This window comes from Numida meleagris, chromosome 13 (genome assembly GCF_002078875.1).
Source record: "Numida meleagris isolate 19003 breed g44 Domestic line chromosome 13, NumMel1.0, whole genome shotgun sequence".
In the NCBI taxonomy this organism is placed as follows: domain Eukaryota; kingdom Metazoa; phylum Chordata; class Aves; order Galliformes; family Numididae; genus Numida; species Numida meleagris.
The window spans coordinates 10333340-10358651 of NC_034421.1; the positions used below are offsets into that span (position 1 = coordinate 10333340).

The window sequence follows — 25312 nt, forward strand, 5'->3', positions numbered from 1 at the left end:
GAGAAAAAGAAAGAAAGGCGAGCTGTGGAGATAAACACGGTGATCTTTTTTGTTCCTTCCTGCTCTTGAGTTGCAGCAGTTCAAGCCTTTCCCTCCCCAGTTAGTTCCGTTGTCACTAGGTTGCTGTTATTTCAACCCGGCGCGCTCCGTCCGGCTCTCCCGGAGCAGCCTTCGGCACGGCTCCTGCTGCAGCCGGCGCTCGGAGCGCCCATCGGCGTTGGGATCGCGCTGCGATGAGAGACCCGGCGGGTGCCGCTGGATGTGGGCGCTGCACCCACCCCGGGGCTGCTGGGACCCGGCAGGTATCCGAGCGTCAGAGCTCTAATCCGGGTCTGATCTGTTTCTGTTCGTTAGTTCTGTGGGTTTACTTAGCGAGCCGCTAATTCACAGTGAAGACACAGAGCAGCGCCAGTTGCTGAGGTGCATTTTTACGCGTACTGGGCTTCTGAACAGGGCTGCGGAAGCGCCGTGCCCGGGAGGCAGCGCGCGGCTGTGCCGTGCCGTGCCGTGCCGTGCCGTGCCGTGCCGTGCCGTGCCGTGCCGTGCCGTGCCGTGCCGTGCCGTGCCGTGCCGTGCCGTGCCGTGCGGAGGGCTGGCCGCTGTCCGAGGTGCTGCTGCCGCAGGGCCCGCACTCTGCAGCCCAGCGCCCCTTGTGCCGCGTGCCCGCAGCGGCTGCTGGATTAACCGGGAAGATGCTGGGCTCATCAGAGCAGCGCACCTTTAAAATACTTGGTTTTAGTTCGTGGCATTGTTTCGCACTTCGAGTTTTAGTGGCATTGACGTATGTTTTAGGTGGTTGTTGTAGCAAAACTTAGCGTTAACAGTGACTGAAAACTGGAGAATGTTAGGTGTGAGGCGTTCCCAAGATGGTAAAGGACTTTCTTTGCAATTTTTTTCCAGGTGAGATTTAAAAATGCACATTTACATTTGATTAAATACTTGGTTTTCCTCTTAAAAGCAGTGAAACTGAAGTACTCATAAAATTGATTGCTAATTTACAAGTCTGTTACTAGAAATGTATCAGTAAAGGTGGGACAGCAGGAAAAAGTCATTTAAAAGGTCACTTTTACTTTGAGACTTGATGGTGAGATACTGAATGTAAGGCCATTGGAAGCTTAAGAATGTTTGTGTTCTCTGTTAACATGGGCTTTTTGCTTAAGCCATCAGTGTTCATCAGTTTGCCGAGTTCTACAGTTGGACATCCACCAGTACAATAGCTGTGCTGCTGCTTTGGTGGATAGTGTTCAGCAGAACAAAGTGTTGCTATCGCATCTTGGAAAAGTTGTCTGTCTCATAAGCGTTACCTGAGGTAGAAATGTCAGTACAGTTGAGTAATTTTTGTTTTTCTTTTTCTGTGTTAGCTGGAGATGCAGATGATCCTCCAAGAATTACTCAAAATCCTGTCATTAATGGGAATGTAGCAATGGCCGATGGACACAACAACACTGAAGAAGACATGGAAGATGGTAAGGAAATACAGATGAAAACATCTGGCTTGCTGGCTTTGTTGTTTTTATGACTTTGGGAACAAAATGGCCTATGTCTTATCAGTCCTCTGAACTGCATCTCATTAAAAAATCAAAGCCTCAGTAGTGAACTCCTTATTCTCTGTGTAGCTTTTCACATAGCTATACTGTAGCATCAGGGACCTGACAGGTTGTTTGTTTATTTTCTCTTTTAAGTGTTCCTTTAAATGTTGCTGAAAGTTATGCTGTTCATTGTTAAATTCTCGTGTCCCCTTTAATGAGAGGGGAAAGTTTTTAATGAGAGAGGGAAAGACTGAGGTTTTGAAATATTTCTGTTGACCTGTTAAATAAAAGTTCTGGTGTAATTTTTTTTTTCTGTTACAGAAAATCAAATAATTTCTAAGTAGATATGCGTAGGCTTCCTTAAAAAAAAGGTAATCTGTAGTTCACTTAAGTTTGTTCTTAAGTGAACTTCAGTGAAGGAAATGCCCAATTCTATTTCTTCTCTTAAGAGAGGAGATAAGAAAGAAACTGCCCTTGTTTTGAAGAGCTAAATAAAATGAAATTGGGAGAAGGGAGACAATGTGAGTGGGATTTCTTCCCCTGTGATTCTTTGTCTCATGCTGTCTTGTGAGGGACATGGAATCTGAAGTACTTGAAGATTTGTTCTAGTTCGTGGAAAATGTATAGTGGTTTTGTTTGAGAAAAATCACAATTTGAGTTTAAAGGGCAAAAAAGCGCTTGCTTTCATGTATTCAAGGAACCTCATGTTAGAATACCCATAGAAAATGGTAATATTCTGTGAAGGGAATATGGTTTAAATTCAGGACGTGCTGTAACATTGGCAAAGATAAAGCTTCCTAAGACCTGATTATTGCAAGAGAGTAAAAATTAGGTCTGTTCAGCCTGTGATTTTTGTTATTGATCTGATTCAGGTGACTTCAATTCACAGTAATTAATTGAGACTGAAACAGGAATTTCTGTTTTGATGAAGATCACGTTGCCTGTTGTAAGAGATGTTAAGTGCCTTTTATGTTTATGGTGATACTAATTATTGTCCTCGTGTACTTTTGATGTGGTCAGGAACATTGGTGCACTGTGCTGTTGGACAGCTTTCAGGGGTAGAATGTGATTGTTAAGCAACACTCTCGTAGATCCTCATTACCATTTTTGATTAAGGAGTGTCTGGATACATGTTGGTGCTATGATACTTCTTCACTGACACAGATAGAAAATGTTGTTATTGCAAAAACATTCCTGAAGACTTGCATCACATAAGTGCATGATGCTGTTTCCAGGCCTTGTAAATCAGATGAGGTTCTTGTTGCATTATTTACACATCGGTGCAATTGCTGGCTCGCTGTTGGTTCATCTGCTATCCTGATCTGCAGCACAGTGTTCATGTATGATGGGCAGCTAGGATGTTCACGAGGCAGGGGAAAAAGCAGGAGGACACCAGCCTCCTTAAGTGTCCTCTGTGTTCCACTGCTGTTATTCAGAGCACGTGAGAACAAGCTGAGCTGAAAGAGAATGCGTGAGGAGAATTTGGGCACTTCAGTAGGAAAACTAACATGAGTTTTAACAGTTTGTGTGGAAGAGGTGAAAAGTAGGAGAAAATGTTGATGCTTCCTTCCTGCGGGGTTATAGAAACCAACTTCCTGAATTCAGGAAATTTGTGAGGGTTTTTTTTTTTTTTTTCTGCTTAGCATGAGAAGAAATGACTGAGATGGGGGAAAAAGTGCAGCTCTCATCCTGTTGGCCTGGCAGCTGACGTGGGCATTGAGTAACACGGCATGGGACAGTGGTGCACCACTGGTGGGACTTGAGATGGGGCTGTGTTTTTTGAGGGCTTTGGCTGTGAGCTGATGTTGCTCTGTGTGACATCTTGGCAATTAAAAAGAACCAGGAGAGGGGAGTGTGCTGTGATTTGTGCAGAAAAGGGCTCAATGAACTGAGATTTGCGAAATGAAATGCCAGTTCTGCAAATACAATTAAAAATAGTAAAAACAAGCTCTGATCAGATTCACTTCATAAGCGCATCAGTATTCCAAGCAGCACCTAACATAAATTCCCTCAAAAGTTAAAGGTCAAACAGAAGGTCCCTGATGAAACCAGCTCACTGCTTTGCAGTTACCCACTGCTGCCTTGTTTCCATAAAGAATTAGCGGCTAGGAGGGCTTCAGCAGTGCCAGTCTTAGCCACGTGCTAGTGTTGCATATGCTGTATTTGGATCACTTTTTAAAAATATCCATAGAATATTCAGCCAGTTCTGCTATTAATAGTTCAGGTTCAAAATATTTTAATAACTTCAATGCACTTTAAAGGTAGCAACATCTATTAAGGGAAAAAAGAAATCAGATTTTCTCAAAGTTACAAACACGTAAACATAGACTTCATCCTTAACATGGATCTTGTGCTGTATTTGGATCTGTAATTTGGAGAGTCTTTGCTGTGTCACGGTGTTAAGTGTGACATTAGTGTCATCAGTGACAAAACCTTTTCCATGTAGCAGATGTGACCCATTGTGTGTAACTTCAGCAGGCACTGTTAGCTGGATCTGCTCTTCCAGCCTTGTGTTTAAGATTGTGTATGTCAGTGATTTATGGAAGCCCTCCTTGCCAGTCACTGTGAAATTATCCTGCTGCCAATTGCAGCCTTGTATTGGAAGTTGTCGGACATGATGGCAAAGGAAGGTTTTACTTATCTGTGTGCTCAGAATGTTCATCAGACTTACTATTTAAACTTTGATATTTTAAAATACAGTTCTCATTTAAATCAGTTGCACTTGTTTATAACATGGGCTTTCTGGAAGGAAGGGAAGGCTGTTATTTCTAGGGCCTGTGTTTGTATTTTTAGAGAAACTTCTATTTCAGGGTTGACCTTTGCTGCAAGGCTGCATTTTTGTGGAATAGTTTGTAGTGATTGCCTAAGTTTTGTACTGAGAAGAGCCCTTCCCTGGCGAGGTCTCACGCACGGGCTTTCCTGAAAAGAAGGCAAGAAGTACAGGCCAGCTTGCTCAGAAGCATCTGCCAATGCTGCATGGGCCGCCTGAGCTGGTAGCGGGGCAGCGGCCTTGTGCTGAAGTGCTCTGAATGCTGCGTTAATGGAGGCAGAAAGCAGGCTTGGTCTGCTCATTTTTGGATGCTTAAACTAAGCCCGGAAGTACTGGGCTGTGAGCAGGGAGGTGCTCTCCAGCTGCTTTGAGATACATGTGATATAAGACAGAGTTAAATTGGTAACTCTATTATGGATTGTCTTTGTCTGCAAAGAAGCTTGAAAGTGTGGTGCTCCTTTGCTCATAGAAGTGCAGCTGCCTGGGTTCTGTCAACAGGCAGTGAGTAGCTGAGGTGGGTGGGAAGTGAGCGATGAGTAGGTGAGAAACTGCTGGTTTAGCTGCACTTGCAGTGGGGGAACAGGAGAAAATAAACCTCAGCAATGGGAGAGGTCAAGGAAAGCTGGCAGCACAGCGCATTGTGATGGTTATTACAGCTGTGGAGGAGAGAGCAAGCAGAGGGGCTGGCTAGCTTCTGTTGTAGTAGTTACTTCTAAGAGCTGATTAGGAAAGCTTATGTCTGTCCTGCCCTACACAAATATGGCCAACTGTGTTTGCCACGGTCAAAATCTGCAGCAGGATAGCTGCTTGAAAAGAAAAGTGCTTTGAAGGGGCAAAGAAGGAAATCTAAGTTCCTGTGCAGTTCTGGACAAAAATTCTAGTTTGCTTTGTGAAGCGTATAATGTTTACACTTTTGCATGTTGTAATCAAAATAATTTGATTTCTTAAATATAGTGGCAACCAAGACTTGCCGGTTTAAAAAAGAAAATATTTCAACATGATCTTTGGGCCATACAAAAAGCTCTGAGTGTAAGACTGCTCTGCATGTGCAGAAATGCAGCACTTGCTGTATGCACCTTGCTGCATCTCTTCATGGCCCAGTTCCTGCCTTGTCCCCGCACCCCTTGTGCTCTTGGCTTTAGTGTCACAGCACACAGTGTGCCCAGGGCTGCATGCCCTGTGCTGCCTGGACCTCCTGATGCCCAGGAGCAAACCTGGCTGTGCTATGCTGGTCTTCAGATGGAGCCATGGAGGGGGGAAAAAAAAGCAGGAGAGTGTCTTGGGCACCTCTGTTATGTCTTCCTTGCCCCATGCCATTGTTGAGGTGAGCAGTGAGTTATCCCCATATACAGCATGAGGCATATTGCAGGAACAAGAGCCCAGACCTGTGCCTTCCTGAAGCTGCCACAGCTTTCAGCACGCTGTTACAGCTCCATACAGCAGCAGTGGAGCAGACTGTGGTATACAAAGAATGGAGGATGTGGAAAGAAGGAAAAATTAGTTTCACTGTGTCACAATAAACAATATTAAAAACTGTCTTATTTAACTTTGTTTTAGACCACTACAAATCTCTAAAGCTTTTGCATGCAGCAAAGAATACAAGACCCTACTCTTGGGTAATTCTTCAGCTATCTGATAGAAGATTGAAAGGAGGTTGATTTGTTCTGAAAAGACACTTGCAAGCAGAAGACAGTCACTAAATGCTGATTTGGTATTAAGAGTCAGTTGGACAGATTGTGAAAATCCTTAAAAATTAAGAAAAAGTTGTACAGAAGGAGTGTCTTTCAGTGCTCTGTCTTCCTGAATGCTGTTGCAGTGTGTTCTTCAAAACAAAAAAACTGAAATTTCAGCTGTGTGGGAGGTAAATGACACTATCGATTTTGTTTTGTTTTGGTTGCTTCCAGCATCTCACTACATCAAACACACTGATGTTGAATGGATTGTTTTGGAGAGCAATCCATCAGGTTTTTCAAATGCTCTCTGCATGTACGTATGTATTTTACAGATACAAGCTGGCGATCAGAAGCAACATTTCAGTTTACAGTCGAACGCTTCAACAGATTGAGTGAGTCCGTTCTCAGCCCTCCCTGCTTTGTACGGAATTTGCCATGGAAGATCATGGTTATGCCACGACTCTACCCGGACAGACCTCACCAAAAAAGTGTAGGGTTCTTCCTCCAGTGCAATGCTGAATCTGATTCCACGTAAGACTCCTTTAATTATTGTTGAAGTCTTTGATACTATTTAAACTGTACTGCAAAAAGTGTAGGCATCTGAAAAAACCTACGATATCCAACTTTCTTTGAGAGGAAAGAACTCTTGCAAGGTTTTTAGTCCTCTTTTCATTCTGACCCTTGAAAATCCTAAAACATAGGAGTAATCCTCTCTTTTGGCAGTATAGGATAGAAGTAATCCTCTAAAGATGTGTTACCAGTTCCAGTGAGAAGCGGTTCACACATAGTAGTCACAGAAAAAGAATAATGTGATCTTCAAAAGTATTGAACAAGGTGCTAAGAAAGCAGTAATGCTACTGTATGAGACAGTGACAAGGCTGTGTCTGAACTGATGTTCAGTCTGATTGTTTTACACAAGTGTCATAAATTTGAGCAGGAAGGGTCATAAATGCCGCTGAGAAAATCTGGGAAGTGGGGAATTAATCTGGTGGGAGGGAAAGCAGAAGAACGTCTTCCTTACCTTAGTTAGAGACTGAGTTAAGCCAGTCTGGAGACACCAAGGCCCCTACACGTTTGCACCAAAGTAGATCAGAAGTAGCTCCTTAAACCGCTGTTACGTGTGATTCACCAACAGTCCTTCCTTAATAACGCTGCCCGAGGAGAACCTCTGTTCCAGCTGAATTCAGATTCATAATGTGGCTTCAGAAGGCCCCAGTGATTCATACCCTCAAATGATTAATCAAACCTTAACATCAAGTAAGAAAAAAATAAAAGAAAAACCTGTGTAAAAGTAAGGTACCAAAAAACCCTAACAAGAATGTTTTTAATGACTGCAGAAACCTGCTTTTTAAATGGTTTCACGTGTTTCTTCTGTATTTGTAGGTCATGGTCTTGTCATGCACAAGCAGTTCTCAAGATAATAAACTACAAAGATGATGAAAAATCGTTCAGTCGTCGTATTAGTCACTTGTTCTTTCATAAGGAAAATGACTGGGGCTTTTCCAACTTTATGGCCTGGAGTGTAAGTAATTGGGCTTCTATTAATCTGTTACTGGATAGGAGGAGTTTTGAACTTACTCTTCTGAAGCCTGAAATACCTTTGGAAATGTGTTCTAAGCTGCGTTTTTGTCATTGCTGAAGATTCAGTTTCAATTTCTTGCAAATTCTTGTACTTAACTGTAGATTGATTTTTATTTTGACTTAAATATTCCACTTCATCAAGTGGAGCCTGTTGATTAAGCCTTCCTCCTCCAGCCTCAGGTGGTGTTGCAGTCGCAGGCTCTTGTTCCTCTGGAGGACTTCAGTCCCTCTGACGTCTGCTGGAAAAGTAGCACAGTGAGCTGTAGGCAATCCAGGAGGCTCCTGGAATGCATTGAGGATAACTTCTTGAGCCAAGTAATAGACAGTCCCATCAGGGAATGCTGTACTGTACCTGTTGTTCACTCTCCAGCGCGAGTGAATTGTTTGGTGACATCAGGATTGGAGACTGCCTGGGCTGTAGTGACCATGTAACAGTGGAGCTCGCGCTCCTGAGGAATATGGGACAGACAATGCTAAATTTTAGGAAAGCCAACTTACAGCTCTTCAGGGAGTTAGTTAACAAAAGCCCCTGGGAAACTGTCCTCAAGGACAAGGGAGCAGAGCTGGCAGATCTTTAAGGAAGCTTTCCTTATTATACAAGAGCTCTGGTGTCAGGAAAGGTAGGCAAGAGGCAGGCATGGCTGACCTGAGACCTGCTGGTCAAACTGGAGAGCAAGAGGGGAAGACGCTTAGGCAGTAGAAGCAGGGGCAGGTTCCCTGGGAAGAGTTTAGGGATGCTGCTAGGCTGCGTAGGGATGGAGTCAGGAAGGCCAAAGCCCAGCTGGAACTGGACTTCGTAAGGAGTGCAAAGAACAAGAAAGGCTTCTACAAATACATCAACCAGAAGAGGAAAGTCCAAGGTAAGGTTTACTCTCCCTAGTGAGCAATGTAGGCAGGTTGGTACCAACAGACAAGGAGAAGGCTGAGATACTCAACAACTTTTTTGCCTCAGTTTATCTCTCTTCACAAACCCCTCAAGCAGATGGGTTGGAAGGTGGGGATTAATGGAGCACTGTACCTCCCACTGTAAGCTCAGATCAGATTTGCAACCACCTTAGGAACCTGAACATCCATAAGTCTAGGGTCCCAGTGACATGCATCCACCAAGCCACTCTCAGTGATATTTAAAGAGTCACGGCAGTCAAGTGAAGTCGCTGGTGACTGGAAAAAAGGTAGTCTTACATCCATTTTTAAGAAGGGTAGAAAGGACAACCCAGGGAACTACCGACTTGATAGCCTCACCTCTGTGCTGGGGAAGATCATGGAACAGATCCTCCAAGGGGCTATATGCTAAGGCACATGATGAAGGGAGATAATATGAGACAACCAGCATGGTTTCACCAAGAGCAAGTCCTGTCTGACCAACCTAGTGGCCTTCTCTGATGGTGTAACTGCTCCAATGGACATGGGAAGAGCCACTGATATCGTCTGTCTGGACTTCATTAAGGCCTTCGACACTGTCTTCTGCAACATCCTCCTTTCCGCATGGGAAATATACAGATTTGATGGGTGGACTGTTTGATGGACATGGAACTGGTTGCAAGATCGTACCCAAAGAGTGGTGATCAACGGCTCAATGTCTGAATGGAGTTCAGTGATGAGTGGTGTCCCTCAGGGGTCAGTACTGGGACCGATGCTCTTCAGTATCTTCAGTGATGTCAGCAGCAGAATCGAGTGTACCCTCAGCAAGTTGGGGGATGATACCAAGCTGTGTGGTGCAATCGACACACCCAAGGGATGGTATGCCATCCAGAAAGACCTAGACAGGCCCAGGCAGTGCACCCAAGAGAACCTTGTGTGGTGTAGCAAAGTCAAGTGCAAGGTCTTGCACCTGGATTACGGCAACCTCCACTATCAGTATGAGCTAGGGGACAAAAGGATTCAGCACAGCCCTGCCAAACAGGGCTTGTAGTTGCTGGTGAATGGCAAGGTGGGAATGAGCCAGCAATGTGCCTCACAGCCCATAAAGCCAACCATATCCTGGGCTCCATCGAAAGAGTGATGGCCAGCAAATAGAGCTCTACTCAGCACAGGTGTGACCACACCTGGAGTACTATGTCCAGTTGTGAATTACAGAAGACACATGGACCTGTTGGAGCGTATCCAGAGGAGTGCCACAAAAATGATCCAAGGAGTGGAGCACCTTCCCTGCAAGGATGGGCTGAGAGCTGGGGCTGTTCAGCTTGGAGAAGGATCCAGGGAGACCTGATAGCAGCCTTTCAGGATCTAAAGTAGGGCTATAAGAAAGAAGGGGACAGGCTCTTTAGCAGGGTCTGTTGTTATAGGACAAGGGGAAATGGTTTTGACTGGGCATAAGGAAGAATTATTTTTTTTTTACAATCAGAGTGGTGAAGCACTGGAACAGCTTCCCCAGAGAGGTGATGGATGCCCTGTCCTTGGAGACATTCAAGGTCAGGCTAGACCAGGCTCTGAGAAGCCCAACTGAGTTCTAGTTGTCCCTGTTCATTGCATGGGGTTTTGACTAGATGACCTTTAAAGGTCCCTTCCAACTCAAACGTTTTTGTGATTGTTATTTTCTGAATATCTGAATGACTGTCATTTGGTGAAAACGAAAAAAAGTAATGTAATTCTGGAGCAACATAGACCTTCGTGCATTTCCATGTGTTCTTTTTATATGTGTACATACACTTCAATGGATAGAAATACTTCAAAAGCTTATCTTGAGACAGCTTTTTAAGCATTTTCGAAGGTTAGTCCTCTAATCTTTCATCTGGCTGGAGCAGTGTTCTTCAATGGAAGCTCAGCGTTTGATTACTGACTCTCATTATCCACAGGAAATTGAAATAGTACTGCAGAACCTTAAAAGCCAGGAGCAAGTTTCCTGTATTGAGACATTAAAAAATGATCCCAGTGTATTAAGCTGAAAAACAGCATTTCTGCTGGCTTTCACTTTTCCCCCCCCCCTTTGGTTTATTACAGATAGGTCAGGCTTGGAAATTAAATGATATCTAACTGGTTGCTTCACTGCAGTCATGTTGTAAGATAGAGAAATTTTGCAGTTTTCATGTTCCTGTGTCATTTGTCTTCTGCAGGAAGTTACTGATCCTGAAAAGGGCTTTATAGAAGAGGACAAAGTTACTTTCGAAGTCTATGTTCAAGCAGATGCTCCACATGGAGTTGCGTAAGTACCTTTGCTCCAAAATAATTCTTGATTCTGCTTAAACCTGGTCAGGTATTTTGTTACTAATAGTTGTAGCTCATTAGACATTCTCATTTAGTCACCCTTAATTGATGAATTTTCACAAGGAATATGTTTTGTTAATCATATAGAGATTTGACTCAAGGTTAAATTTCAGTATGCGTTATTCCGCACAACGTTGTGAAACGTTTGTACAATTGGTTTTTGATTTAATTGCTCTGCAAATCTAGCCTCAGTGTTTCTGATCTTGCAAGTGATAAGAGTTTCAGATGTAATCAGGTGACTGGTGGCTAGCTTGCCTGGATTTACAGCTGTATTAAACTGCCTGGTCTGAGTCACTCTGCGTCATGTCACTTCTAAAGAAATTGGTTCTACTGAAATGTAGACTTGCCCTTAGAAGTATAGCTCTGGGTTCCAGCACACTTTCATAATAAGTAATTTGTCTACCGTATGGAATGTATTCTAAAAGAAAATTTATCAAAATCACAAAGCGTATTAATTCTAAAGATTATTAACTCATAGTACTAGTGTTATGTAGTCAGTTATTTCAATGGCAAGTAATAGTGAAAAGTAGCTGGTATCTGCAGCAGTGGTACCTTGGAACAAATAGTCTTTATTACACTTAATGCACTTCTATCTTGATTTTAAACTTAACTGATTGATTTTAATCTTTTCTAGATGGGATTCAAAGAAGCACACAGGATATGTTGGCTTAAAGAACCAGGGAGCAACCTGTTACATGAACAGTTTGTTACAGACTTTATTTTTCACAAATCAACTACGAAAGGTAATTAGTACGTGGAAAAAAAGTGAGATTGCTCTATGTAGAAGTGCTTCGAAACAGTCCTGTCTGTCCCTTTTGCCTCCTTCATCCTCTTACAGAAGTTGTAATTTACGTGGTCATGCAAATTGTACTTGAGGTTGAGTTTGGGAAGTTTTTTTTTCTAGTTTGATGAGCATAGGCTCTTGGTTTTGTGAAAGTAGACAGAATACTTGGTGAAAAACCTGTGTTAAGGGAAAAGTTAAAGTTTTTTAGCAACACTATGCATAGAAAAGTCCATTAATTGTAGTGGAAAAAAAGGGAAAAAAGGACTGATTCCTAGTCACAGATCTGAGAGTATTTTCCTTAAATTAAAATGGAAAGATCAGTTGTGACTTCTCGACCCATAAACATCATAAAAAAATAAGTATGACCATTTGTTCTGGTTTTTAATTTGTATTATGTGGTTGAATTATCTGACGTTGTGGCTTGTGTATTTGTAGTAATGAAAATATTATAATTTCAGTAGCTTAAACAACTTTATATTTGCTTCATTCGTATGTTTTTTATTTACTACAGATGGTACTTTGGAAAGAATAGGATTTTGAAGTGTGGGCTTAGTATCTCAGTGGAAAACAGGATGAAAGATAATAATCACGCGTAAACTTAGAATAGTACGATAGCTTTAATGGGTTAAAAACATAAATGATGACTTCATATAGAAGTGTGTCTAGCTGGAAAATGGGAAAATAGGTGTGTATGTATGTGGGGGGTTAAACGTATGAATTGGCACCGTTTGTTTTATTGGCATCTCCTGCTGATTCTCCCTACTTCATTCATCTACTGGTATTGGTGATTATCATTCTTTAATTTAAAAAGTTTTCAAGTATTTTCGGGGATTCTTTTGTCATTCTTAATTCTTGATCTGTTGTCTTTGCTTTCTGTAGTTTACAACTTCTACCTGAGTTTTTAATGTCTGTGTTCTTGCCATTTGCAGTTATTGTATCTCTTAGTGGTAGTTAAGTATTCTGAATTCTGCTTTCTCTTGTGTGTACAAGGTTGTTCCATTAAGCTTTCTTTTCTCCAAAACTTTCCTTTTATTATACCTACTTTCCACTGTCTTATCGTTATTATTTGTATCACAGTGACCTGCAGGTGTTCCTGTTGAGATTTTTCTTTTGCAATGTGCTGTTTACTCTGAAGTGTTGCAAAAAATAGCATGTTGAGCTCCAATAGCTTGTAACTGGGATCTTACCAGTGCCACACACAAGAAAAAAATACTTGATTTGCTTTACGTGGAGCCCTGTTCCTTTTTAGCAAAAGCTGTAGTTTGTGCATTCACTTTATCATTTGTTTTAATGCCTGGTCAGCGCTGACGATGTTCATGAATTTTATTGTTATGGACAACTTCACATTGCTCTTGGAAGAAAGATGTGCTTCTATAATAGCTACATCTAATCCAATTGAGTAGTTCCTTTCAAGAATGTCTGGTAGTCAGTAAATCAATATGTACCATGACGTAATCTTCTGTAAAGAAGAAATTCTTTTTGTGATACAGATTTGTTTCAACTGAACTGATCTTTTCAGGCGTTCCCCTGCAGTCCTTCCCCAGACCCCAAATACCTACCAGCTCTTAAGGATCGTTCGTATCTAGATAGTGACCAAATGAGAAAGCTTAATTTACTAGCCAGGAACTGCAGCTTCCTCTTGGAAATGGTACTGAATTCTCTGCTTATTCTCCAGGTTTTCAGAGCACCTGTAAACAGAAGAGTCAGTAGTGTTTTTTTGTAGACAGTTTTAGTACTCAGAGATAGGAAGAATCAGTAGCTGACTGGTCTGAAAAGAGCGAATCTCTACAGGATGTTCATTTTGCTTAGAACCAATTTGTTCCTTTTTAAACAATTAATTATCAGTAATGCCATTATTTCTGTTAATCCTCTGTACTTAGGAGAAATAATTTTTTTAATGCTGTTATTCAGACCTTTGTTAACAGAGGAGTTGCTGTCAGGAATAGAGCTGGGAAAGCACACCCAGTAGCAAGGGGAAGCATATACCTATGGGAAGTCAAAACACTGAAGCGTGGGAGAGGATTAATGCAGAGATCTTCTTCTCTGTGCTTTGTTTCCAAACAGCAGGTGGAAGGTTCTTGGGTACCTGAAATGAAACATCTCTTCATTAGCAACTAGGTGGCTTTGATGCTAGGGAATAAAGCAAAGGAAGTTGCTCTTCAGCGCACATGTTTGTTATTAGCAAATGAATGCCACTGGCAAGGGACAGTGGTGGCTTCCCAGGTGGGAAGTCCAGGGTTGGTCTTGAAGCTTGCTCTATTACTTCCCATGCCCGTCATCGCTGCCTCCAGCCCACTGGTCTCTGTTGCTTCATCCAGGCAATTGTACAGTTCTTAGCTGGTTCTCTTGAACAATTCCCTACATTTTGTGAGCATGTTGCACAGTGTTTATAGCTATGCTAAAATCATAAGTGTGTTGATGCAATATATTCCTCCAATCTGGCTCTCCTTAATTTAGCTAATATATTTTACCTTACCCTCAAATTTAATGCATGGTCTTTTCTTCCCTTCTTAAGTAATTGTCTTGACTCTAAGCAGTGTCTTCCAGCTTCCCTGTATCATTCTTTTATCACTTAACTATTCAAAGTTTTTCTCATATCTGTGTCTGGGGCTGTTAGCCATTGCCTGTACACGTCCCTGTCGTTCTTTCGTGTTTGTTTCCTGGAGGAGCTTCTCAGGTGCTGAAGATCCTGCTTTTTTCAAATGATCAAAATGCCTGACTCCTTGATCTTGAGAACGAGTTTTCAAAGTTTGGGAGAGCAAAGCATGAAAAGAAGGGTTTGTAAAGGATCGTGTGTGAGGGGTGATTTGTTTTAGATTGGAGAAACACTTCGCGTTTTGAAAAATTGTTTCAGTCATACTCACGTTCACAAGCAGAAGGAAAAACAAAAGAAAGGCTATATGTTAGATGTTAGTAATTCATTAGAACTTCAGAAGAAATAAAATGGGTGTTTTTATTCAATGGCATCTGGAATATAGTCATTAAAAACAAATTTTAAGCGATTACTTGATTATTATTTGAGAGATGCAGGAATGGATTTAGTCATCAAGATGACATATCAGGAAACCAAATGAGAACTGAATGGAAAGGACTTGATTTTGTTTAATTTTCATTATATTCTGAACTCCTACTTATTCATTTTAGAAGGAGATAGCTACAGTGAGAACCACTAGGTTGAATTTTAGCCTGCTGTACTATCACTTGGGTTTGTCATGAAGGATATTTAGCATTTGAATGTTTATTATTCATAAGTAAATACAAAAATATCTTTGGAAAATGCATCTTCATGGATTATATTGGATTTTTTTTCCTCATGTGATTTTCATATCCTATTTGCTTAAGCTTAGCAACTTGCTCAATTTTTGCTAGTCAAGGAGCATTTACAAGATATTGAAAGCAATGAGCAGAAGCTGATCAGATTCAGAAGACTTGAAACATGGTTGTTGAAATACTCCCCGTTCCCATACTGGCCGGTGAAGACCAGCTCATAAAAGGGCTCATAAACCAGGGTTAGAGGGAGGTTAAGTTAATTCTGCAAGATGCTGACTCATCTTGATGTTAGTGTTTTCAAGCAAAAAATAACTCCTGTAAAATCAAGGGGATAATTTTAGCTATTGATGTTTAAATTGGAGCTTGCCCAGATCAGCATAGTTAACTGTAACTCTGCATTAGGATAATGAAAATAGAGAAGCAGCTGAAAGCATATATATATATATATATTGTTCTAATGGCTTACTGGAGCTGTTTTGAAATTGTACGTTCTGATCTGAGGAAAGCAGTTCTCACAGCTGAGTGGTCAAACCGTACAACGTGTGTGTGGAGACGTGGTGGGGCAGTGCTGCGGGAGGAGCTGGGCTCAGCCAGGCACAGCCTGTGCAGCAGGCCGCTCGGAGCTGGGTCTGTAGTGGGAGCACGGGCCCACAGAGCCCGCCCACGCTGCCCCGCTGCCTGCTGGAAGCTCTGTGGCCGTGCTTGGCCCCATGGAACACCTGCTGATACAGCTGCGTCGGAATGAATTGATCCTAGCTCTGTGGAGCTGCCCGGGGTGGCTGGCTGGTTAAGCTGCTGGGCTGCCGTGAGGCCGTGAAGAATCACGGAGGTTCAGCAGATAAAACTTGTTCCTGAAGAGTAATGTTGAGGATGCGTTTTTTGTCTTTTTTTCAATATCAGTTGGTGAAAGTGGTTTAAGCAAGCTTTGAGATCTGCAAATGCAGAGCAAAGGAAGATGATTAAAATTCAGGTGGCAATCTTTCTATTTCTTAACGGGATGTTTTCTCCTATAATAACTAATATCGGTGTCTCTTTATTTTTGCATATTAATCCCCTTTCAAAGTTGCCTTTATTTGCTTTTTACATTCAGAATTTCTAAATGAGCATTTCCCAGTAAATACCTTTTCTTTGCTGTTACTTCTCCATAGATATATTGACGTAAGATTTCATAAATGAATCTCATTTTCCTACCTGTTTGAACTCTCCTAATGCCTGCTGGTCTATTTCCATAACGTTTTTGTTTTCAGTCATTCCTTCACTGGTATAATTAGTGAATTGTTTTGATGAAGCTGTTTACTCCATTTGCTAGGCAGTGATGCTGCTCAGTAGGAATGAATGTATCAGAGAATCTCAGGGCTGCCTTTGGCATCCTTCGACTCCACCTAGACCCTCTGTTTTCATTCTCCTGATGCCCTTTATGCTTTCATGTGCTTTTTTTTCCCCTAGCAGAGGTGATGATAGTCACACAGAGCCAAGCTAAAGCATGAAACTGAACTTATTTTCAAAATCCTTTAGTGCTACCCAGTATATCAGATTCTACTGTGATAATTGCATAGACGTAGGCATGATAAATTGGTCATGTGTGTTGAATGCTTGAGTGTATTTACTTTCCTGGGGTTGAATAAGGGAACTATTTAGATAACATTAACGTGAAAGGAATTAGTTGTTCAGATCCTTGTAAGCACTGTGCTCTAACAAGATGATTTTAGACAACTAATGTTTTTACATTACAGTAAGAGGTTTTATTTCAAACTCTTCTGGAGTGATGATTAAATGGAGTTGTATGAAATACGTCACTGAAGAGGAAAGCACGCATTAAATGATACGAGGAATAAACTTTTTCCTTTGATACTAATTGAACTAAATACTTTTTCAGGCTGTGTACATGATGCCCACTGAAGGAGATGATTCATCCAAAAGTGTTCCTTTAGCATTGCAAAGAGTGTTTTATGAGCTGCAACATAGTGACAAGCCAGTTGGAACTAAAAAACTAACAAAATCTTTTGGGTAAGTTTCGGAAATTTCAACTATTTTGGGGCTGTTATAGGTCTCATATAGCATTTCTTTGAAAAGGTTTTATTTAAATCAGGCTTTTTAGAGAGGTGCAGAGAATTGTTAATATAGCATGTTAATTGCTAGCTTTTAGTAGGTGGCTTGGCTAGGTTTTTTGTTAATAAACAGTACCCAAGACTGCTGTTCCAAAAGTCAGATATTTGGAATACACAGTCATCAAACACTCTAGCACTGGGACTAGAATTTACCTTACCTGAAAGTTGTGTGGCACATTTCTCTAAATAAAATACAGAACCACATTATTGAAACACTCCAGTTCATGTATTGTTAATGTCTCTTTTGTTTCTATGTTAAATCTAGGGAAATAGCAATCTGAATCTCCAGATTGTTAGTTCAGCACTGGTGCCTGTTACAGCACTTCCTTAGGACTTAACAAAGGTCTTATATTTTCTCCCATCCTCAGTTTAGCAACAGTTATCCTGTATTCTGTTTCGTGATTTAAAGCTTAAAAAGAGTATCTCTAAAGCTGTCTTCAGTCTAGCACCCTCTTTTCTTCTATAAAACGTCTACTAAAAGCTTGGATTCTATTTTCACTTCCCTCCAGTACCCAGTTCATTGCTTGGTGTTTCTTCCTTTGGTGCTGCTTCCTGTGAGATCGTGTTACAAAAGATACTTCTGTATCTGGAGCACATAGACAAATGGAGGATGGTTGTGCAGTATAGCTGTGCTGAGGATGGTGGTTTTGTAGCTGGTTGTTTGCTTGGTTTTTACAGTAGCTTGATAGTTCAGTTTTCCCTATAAATGTGGAGAATTTTTTAATTGAAAATTGTTCTAGAGGATTATTTGCATTACTTCACTACACATGTATTTGTAAGCTAATCATTTGTAATAGTTTTGAAAGGATTATTTGAAAACGAGTTAGAAAATTAAATGGTCTTCATGGAGCTGTCTTAGTGTTCAGCATAGCAATCTCATTTCTGAGGTCTCTGATTCTGTTGAAGCTGTAGAAGTACTCTGTCCTGATAAGATTCTTTGTGTCCTTACATCTGTCCTTTTCCCTTTTGGGGGTTATTTTAAAATGAAGTTGGTAACCTTGGTGCTCTATCTGGTGGCATCCTCTTCCTACTGGCACTTTGTACATTTAGTTTTTCAGCACTCCTGCTCTCCTGTTACACTAAAAGGATTTGCTGATATTGTAAATGCTTCATCTTGAGTTAGTATCTTAACTGTGTCATCTTCAGTAGCATGAAGAGATCTTTCCTGAGGGTATTGCACGAGCTTAATCTCGTAGCTGAGAGCAAGCTTTTGAAAATGTGCTCCTGCCTGCTTAGGTTCTTGGGAAGGAATTTTTGAATGTGGTTGAAGATCTTTTTTTTTTTTCCTCCTTTAAATCAGAGGGAGGGTTCTAACTTGGTGGGACCTAGCTGTATGCTGTGTAGAGCTTAATTTTTTACTGGGTCCTATGAGTTTCCGAGGAATGTAAATAAGCTTGGCTTCTTTAGAAGAAACTGATGCTATTGTCCAAAAGAGTCCTTTTTAAAAATGCTACTATTAGGATATAACCTTTTCTTTGATTTTTGTCCTTTAAGTTGTCAAGTGCTTAAAGCCTACAGATTCAGGAGGTTATTTTCTATTCCTAATTATCCAGTGGATTAGTTCAGTGATCTTTTTCAAGTGGGGACCCCACACAGCTATTAGAGCCTGCTTTTGGGAGTAGCATGCTGCAGTGTAACAGTGCTGATGAATCACTGAGAGTGGGAGGAGAAAGTAAGGTTAATATTGCTGCTGACTGCCCCTCTGCTTCTGGCTTCAAGAGCACAGGGTTGAACCTTTGGCTCTCACAGAAGCCGTTGGTAAATATAGCTTATTTTCTATAGTGGAAGCGATGACCTGCTGGAAGAAGAGCTATCAGACACCTAAACTCAAGAATGCTTCTTAAATCTAAAGAATTTCTGTGAGAAAGTATTTCATGGTGAAACTGATAACAGCTCCTTTATGCTTCTTCCTTTTACTTAAGGCAGGGGCCCTAGCAGCCTTACTGCAGTGTGCACCTTGGTTGCTGAGGGGGCATTCAAAGCCTGTGTTGTACTCGCTCCTATTGACAACAACTGTTTTTGGATGTACAGCGCAGGTGGTGTGGACAAATTCAGTAACGTGGATGCGTCCTTGGAGTTACTGTGCGTTCAAGATTAACTGCTCAGATGAGCACAAAGGAGCCACTATTTCTTATAAATCCATTTGCTTCTTCTGGTGTGCATAAATTTGCCTTGAACACGGCTTAACTGCACATGAAGGGCACTCAGTGAGAAGCATGTTGAGGAAACTATTCTGACAGCACTGAATTGCTCCCAGGCCTTTTCTTAAGTGTTTTTTGACATGAACTGAGAATAGGTTTTAAACTGGAAGCGTTCTGCTAGCAAGAGCCTGACCCTAGGCCCTCCCCATGGCTTGGGCTGCTTTGCCTGTGCCAGTCCCCACATCTGCAGAAAGAAGGGAGATGGGTGCAGGGCAGCTGCCCACGTGTTTGCTGCCCATCCCTACTCCGAGCTCGGGGTACTGAAAGGAGAAATGGATCCAGGAGCAGGCTGTGGGCCAGGTAAATGCTGCAGAACTGAAAAACTCATGCACCAGGCAGTACTATATCTTAGAGTCTATGTATTTTGCTATGCATTACATCGTTGATCTGAAGAGAAATCATGAAAATGTCTTCTGAGCTGTAAATTTTCTTCATGATATAGTAATTTTGTATTAATTTCTCTTGCAAAGGTGGGAGACTCTAGACAGCTTCATGCAACATGATGTCCAGGAGTTATGTCGAGTGGTATGATTTTGCTGTTTCTTACTGACATGTCTTGATATTGTGTGTGTATATGTAGGTTGCCCCAAAAGTAATGCATCCTATTCATTTCCATGGAAACTACCCATACAGAGTTCAACAGCACTTTTGATAGAGCACATTCTCAGCTACAGAACATTATTTTTCAACATAGTCACCACTATTAGCTGTGCATTTCTGCCAGCAATGGACAAGAGCCTGCATGCCACTCTCATAAAAGTACTGCACCAGCGGAGGTGACCCACTGTTGCCACTGCTGTAATGCACCACCCGCTGCCTCCCTGTGCTCACATCCACTGTTTGGTCTATAAACGTTCAGCAAGTGTCGATGAATATCACTGGCTGCATTTTTTCCACACGGAGGAGTTCAGTGACACACCTTTGCTTCATCCACACTTCCATGTCAGACGCCGTTCTGTCAGAGTGCCCCTCTGCTGCCATCTGTCACATGGCAACAGCACATAACGGGGTGTTGGTAGGAAGGTTCATCCTCTACTGCCATCCCACCAACATCTGCCTCTGATGTCATGGGCCAACATCATAATATATATTTTGGAGCAGCCATCGTAATACAAATTAGTAATGTTCCTACCAATGCTGACACTAGTTAGTTTAAATCAAGTCAATAAGACTTAAGAGCTTTTGCCATGATTTATGTATTATTTTTAAGAGTGGGATTGGTTGCGGCCTTATGAGAGTGAGAACTTTTTAAGGGACAGGGAAGGCTGAAAATAGAGTATGTGAGTGGTCCTTAAATTGCTGTAGAGAGGAATGTCATTTTGAAGATACAAGTGCATCATTACACCTGTGAGGTTTTTGAAACTCAAAGGATGATATCCAGAGTGCTCCTCAGAGTATTTTCCAGGGGGAAGAGGAGGATCTGGAGGGTTAAAAGAGATGCCCGTGAGAATAGACTAAAACTTTTTATGGAAGTAGCTTAGTGTTCGATTAGTGAAGTAGTCATCCATACGCGATGAATGAATTGGAAACCGTGCTTGTTTATCCTGTGTAAAAACTTGTTTTTCCTTTCAGCTGCTTGATAATGTGGAAAATAAAATGAAAGGCACATGTGTAGAAGGCACTATTCCTAAGTTGTTCAGAGGAAAGATGGTGGTATGTATTTAATCTCTTAATATTTTTTAAAATTAACTCGCCTGTTACTTGTATACATTGAAATTCTGCCGTGTTTATTTTTGTTTACAGTCTTATATCCAATGCAAACACGTAGACTATCGATCTGAACGAATAGAAGATTATTATGACATCCAGCTAAGTATAAAGGGAAAGAAAAATAGTAAGTGATCCACTGTAATATGCACCAATCAAATACTTCAACATGTTGGGCTGTTTTTTTACCAGTTGAGTTTAATACCTGCAGATTTCAAACTGATTGTTGCTCAGCACTTTGAAAGATGCTTGATTTAATTTCGGAGGAGATGTTTTTATTTACACTCTTTTCCCCCTTCTCCCATTTCCCTTTCTTGCTCCTTCCCACCTAATTAATTCTCTGAGATGTTTTCATAAAACACTGAATTGTAGGGGTTTTACTGGTGTAATAAAACTGGTTATGATGCCATCTTAATAACATCAGTGTTTTCACAATAGGTTGTAATTTATATATTGAGATTGATTTGTGGGAAATAGATTCTTATTCAGGCTTGACCGTAGAAACAAGGAAATAAAAAGAACAAACTAACCAGAGCATCCTAACAGTGGTCCCTTATCATCACTTCACCAAGTACTTGGCATACAAGACATGGAAAAGGATGTGTAAGACTCTAGCAGACAAATCGTCTAGCTTGATATTTAGCAGTTGTAGAGTGAGAACAGGAGATTTGGCAGACAGTTGTAACTGTGGTTTTAAAATCTGTTGAAATTCCTAGTTATGCCTCTGCAATTTTGGTGTGGTTCGTGATGTTCTTAAACAATATAGCAGTAAAGACAAATTTTCAAATATGAGCTCTGATGTCTTAATGTGTTATTTGATGAATCCTTTAAGCCCCCAGGCTAGAGTAAACTTACATTTTTCTTCCTCTTTCCCTACTATTTGCCAATCTTTTTCATTTAGTTTTTGAGTCCTTCATTGACTATGTTGCAGTGGAGCAGCTGGATGGTGATAACAAGTACGATGCAGGAGAACATGGCTTGCAGGTATTTATTTGATTTTAAAATTTATGTCTGTGTCCTTGATAAAATAAAAGAGTTATAGTGGCAAAAAAAAATTTTGCTACTGATACAATGATTGGAGATTGAATAAACTGATCTTGTTCATTTTTCTCTTTAAGCAAGCTTTCGTGTAGTTCCTCTTAATTGCATTTAGATTTCTCAGGATGGAGCTTGGACTTGAAAACAGCTCAATCAGCTGTAATTGTTGCTTTTGTATTAATAACAGTTCTAGTGGCAAGAATGATTTTCATGATGAACTTCTTATCTACTGAGAATTCATTTAAGACCATCCTATTTGCCTACTGAAAAAGCAGCATAGCTCTAAAAATTACCTCGAGAGGTCATTTTTCTGTCATCACCTTCTTGGTGATTCATCAAATGAACCTATGCAGTTTTAACCATTTATCTGTCTGCATGTTCCTAAGCTTTTCAGTTGCACTTTGTTGCTTCCACTGTAGGAAGGAGAAGTCCTTCCCTCCCACCTAGGTCTTATTTTTGCAGCTTCCACATAGCAGGTCTTGTCAGTAATGTTCTGTATATTCTTAGGTGTTCTCAGGAAGCAGCGTTGGTAGCCAAGTATCTGTTGGCAGGGTGCAGTGGACGTGAAATTCCTAACTGATCAGAAATTAATTTTTGCTTCAGTATTTTTTTTAGATTTCATTTATACACGACTTGCTTGTAATGTAGAGATACTCACATGTTCTTGCATGAGTGACTTCAATTTACATGAAGTGATTTCTTGGTTAGTGATGCTGCTGGAGTAGCTCATGGAAGACTGGTGCAGCATTAAGGTGGTTCAGAACTGGAGCGGAAGCTGACTATTCTTTGCACGTTGTTGTGACAAGCCTATAAAATGGAAGTCCATAGGAAAGTGTCTACAGAAGACAAGTATTTTAAATTGCTAAAAATCTTCCAGTTTCAACCCTCTGTTTCCTTTAAAATATGTAGGAGGCAGAGAAAGGTGTGAAGTTCCTAACGTTGCCACCAGTACTACATCTACAGCTCATGAGATTTATGTATGATCCTCAGACTGATCAAAACATCAAGATAAATGATAGGTAAGTTTTGGTGGATTTTTTCAGTTGTACAGTTTGGACCTGTTGATGTATTTTATATAAAAAAAAAATAGTAATAATAATAATTTGAAAAAATTCTGTTCTTGAATCAACTCCAAGAGGAGGGTGTGTGCATAGGTGTATGTTAGAGGTGCCCAAGAGGTGCACTGACTGGTGTTAGGGTTCTGAATGACAAGTGGAATACTTCATCACTTGCAGCTGTGTCTATGAAGATTATTTTTATTCCATGTAAAAACAGTGTAAAACCTACCAGTGTATTCATATCCTGGATAGAAATGCTGCTGTGACTTGTTCAATTTGTTAATTCTCCTTTGGCTTAAGTGTTGGTGTTCTTAATAGCATGTATCTCTTAAATACAAATAAACCTGTCTTAATTCTCTTTGAAAATTAGGTTTGAGTTTCCTGAACAGTTGCCACTAGATGAATTTTTGCAAAAAACAGATCCTAAAGATCCTGCAAATTACATTCTTCATGCAGTTCTAGTACACAGTGGAGATAACCATGGTGGACATTATGTTGTTTACTTAAATCCAAAGGGTGATGGAAAAGTGAGTATTGAAAAACAACTAAACCTATTAGTGTTTTGTAAATAGATGCTTGCTGTTTTCATGATGGGCAATTCTTTGCAATTGGTGTTTGCTAACAGAGCGTGCTGGTGTGCTCACTTAGTGAAGTCAGATGTATTTGATTTGCCTTATATTTACAAAATGAAATCAAACCAGCAGCCCCGGTGTCTAGTTTTTGGACTTTAGAGAGCAGCTGGCATTTGGAGGTGATAAAGACCCACTTACCATCTTAAGAGCAGCACCTTCCTATTTACTGTTGGCTTTCAGTAGACTAAGGGAATCCCTTCAGTCTTGTGTATGTGTGTTGAGTTTCTATAGCAAGCAAATTTATTTAGACTGACTTCATGTTGAAGCAAATCTGAATCTTCCTAATGTTTCTTTAACTCAAAAATTCAGCATCTTTGCATGTCCAACTGTTACAGGTTTAGGTGACTTGATCAGATTAGATGTTTATGGGTCAGGTGCCTCTTCCCTTGAGCTCTCTGGATTTCTGTGTAAATGACTGTTCACAGGAAAAGGAATAGTCAGGTTTTACTGTGAATTTATCGCTACTTGTCTTTCACTCTGAATTACTTTTATTTGTTTTATTTAAAATTTCCTGTAAAATTCTTTAAAATTACAAGTACTTAGTTGCATGTTGTATCATTGCATTGTATTTTTTGTAAAAAGGTCAGCTGTCTGAGCCTCATACAGCAATGTGAAATACTTGAGCAATAGTCTTAAAGTGAATTATTTGTGTGATTATCAGACTGATAATTTCTGATATTCATTGCAAAATGTTCAGGTGCATCACTTCAGGTTTGGTTCTTACAGCCTCCCTAATGCTGTAGCACCAATTAGGTTGAACTAGATTTTTTGAACTCCTGCTGCTTGAAGACAAATTGCGGTTACTTCAAAGAGCTCTAGATATGCCAGAAATAGGATACATTTGTCATCCAGTAACGTGTTTTTGTGTGTAAAATTACATTTATATAAAATTTTCTCTAGTGGTGTAAATTTGATGATGATGTTGTATCAAGATGTACAAAGGAAGAAGCGATTGAACACAACTATGGAGGCCATGACGACGACTTATCTGTACGGCACTGCACTAATGCGTACATGTTGGTTTACATCAGGGAATCAAAATTAAGTATGTATACTCTGCATGTGTTCCAGGTTACAGAGACATACTGGGATCTAGGGCTGTGTTTTACTTAGGAATTGTGGACAGCCTTTCTATACAAAGAGGCTCTGTTAATTCCAGATGGATTTCTATAGATTCTGTGGGGATCAACCATCATTCCCCTCGCTTATGGAAAGTGTGTTCTAATCCTTTGCTGTCTTGTCTTAGCACAGTAAGGCAAGACTATCAGCAGAGTGTTTTAGCCTTAATTGTTTTGTAAGATGGAAAGCTAGTGACTTAAATTACAAAAACTAGATCTAATCCATTATAAATATGTGTATCTATGTCTATTAAAAACAATTGAATGGTAAATATTTTTTAAGCCTGAAATGAATATTTAATTCAGAAGTCTATGATACTTATTTCATGGAAGTAGTGTATTTTGGCTTAGGATAGAAAATGCTACTTTTGCCAAAACACAATGATATCAAATCGTGTTTTTAATTAGATAAAAAAAAGGCTGGTTTTGACTTCAAGTCAGAGGAAGTCATGTGTCTATGATGTTTTGATGCACGTTTTGAAATGATATTATAAAATCTTCCTTGTAGGTGAAGTCTTGCAGCCTGTCACGGACCATGATATTCCTCAACAACTTGTAGAAAGGCTACAAGAAGAGAAGAGAATAGAGGCTCAGAAGAGGAAGGAGAGGCAGGAAGCTCACCTCTACATGCAAGTGCAG

The 25312-nt window shown here is 40.6% G+C and overlaps 1 protein-coding gene across 2 annotated transcripts in view; it reads left to right on the top strand.

Annotated features, from left to right (window-relative positions):
• USP7 (ubiquitin specific peptidase 7) overlaps positions 1–25312 on the top strand; it is a 66098-nt gene that overhangs the window by 24432 nt on the left and 16354 nt on the right. For both annotated transcript variants that reach the window (XM_021411278.1, XM_021411279.1), the window contains exons 2-15: positions 1362–1466; positions 6305–6503; positions 7356–7494; positions 10607–10695; positions 11392–11500; positions 16688–16818; positions 19591–19645; positions 20693–20773; positions 20864–20954; positions 21729–21811; positions 22775–22884; positions 23294–23450; positions 24456–24600; positions 25182–25312. In XM_021411278.1, the coding sequence (XP_021266953.1) occupies positions 1362–1466; positions 6305–6503; positions 7356–7494; positions 10607–10695; positions 11392–11500; positions 16688–16818; positions 19591–19645; positions 20693–20773; positions 20864–20954; positions 21729–21811; positions 22775–22884; positions 23294–23450; positions 24456–24600; positions 25182–25312 (1625 nt within the window). The remainder of the gene's footprint in view (positions 1–1361; positions 1467–6304; positions 6504–7355; positions 7495–10606; positions 10696–11391; positions 11501–16687; positions 16819–19590; positions 19646–20692; positions 20774–20863; positions 20955–21728; positions 21812–22774; positions 22885–23293; positions 23451–24455; positions 24601–25181) is intronic.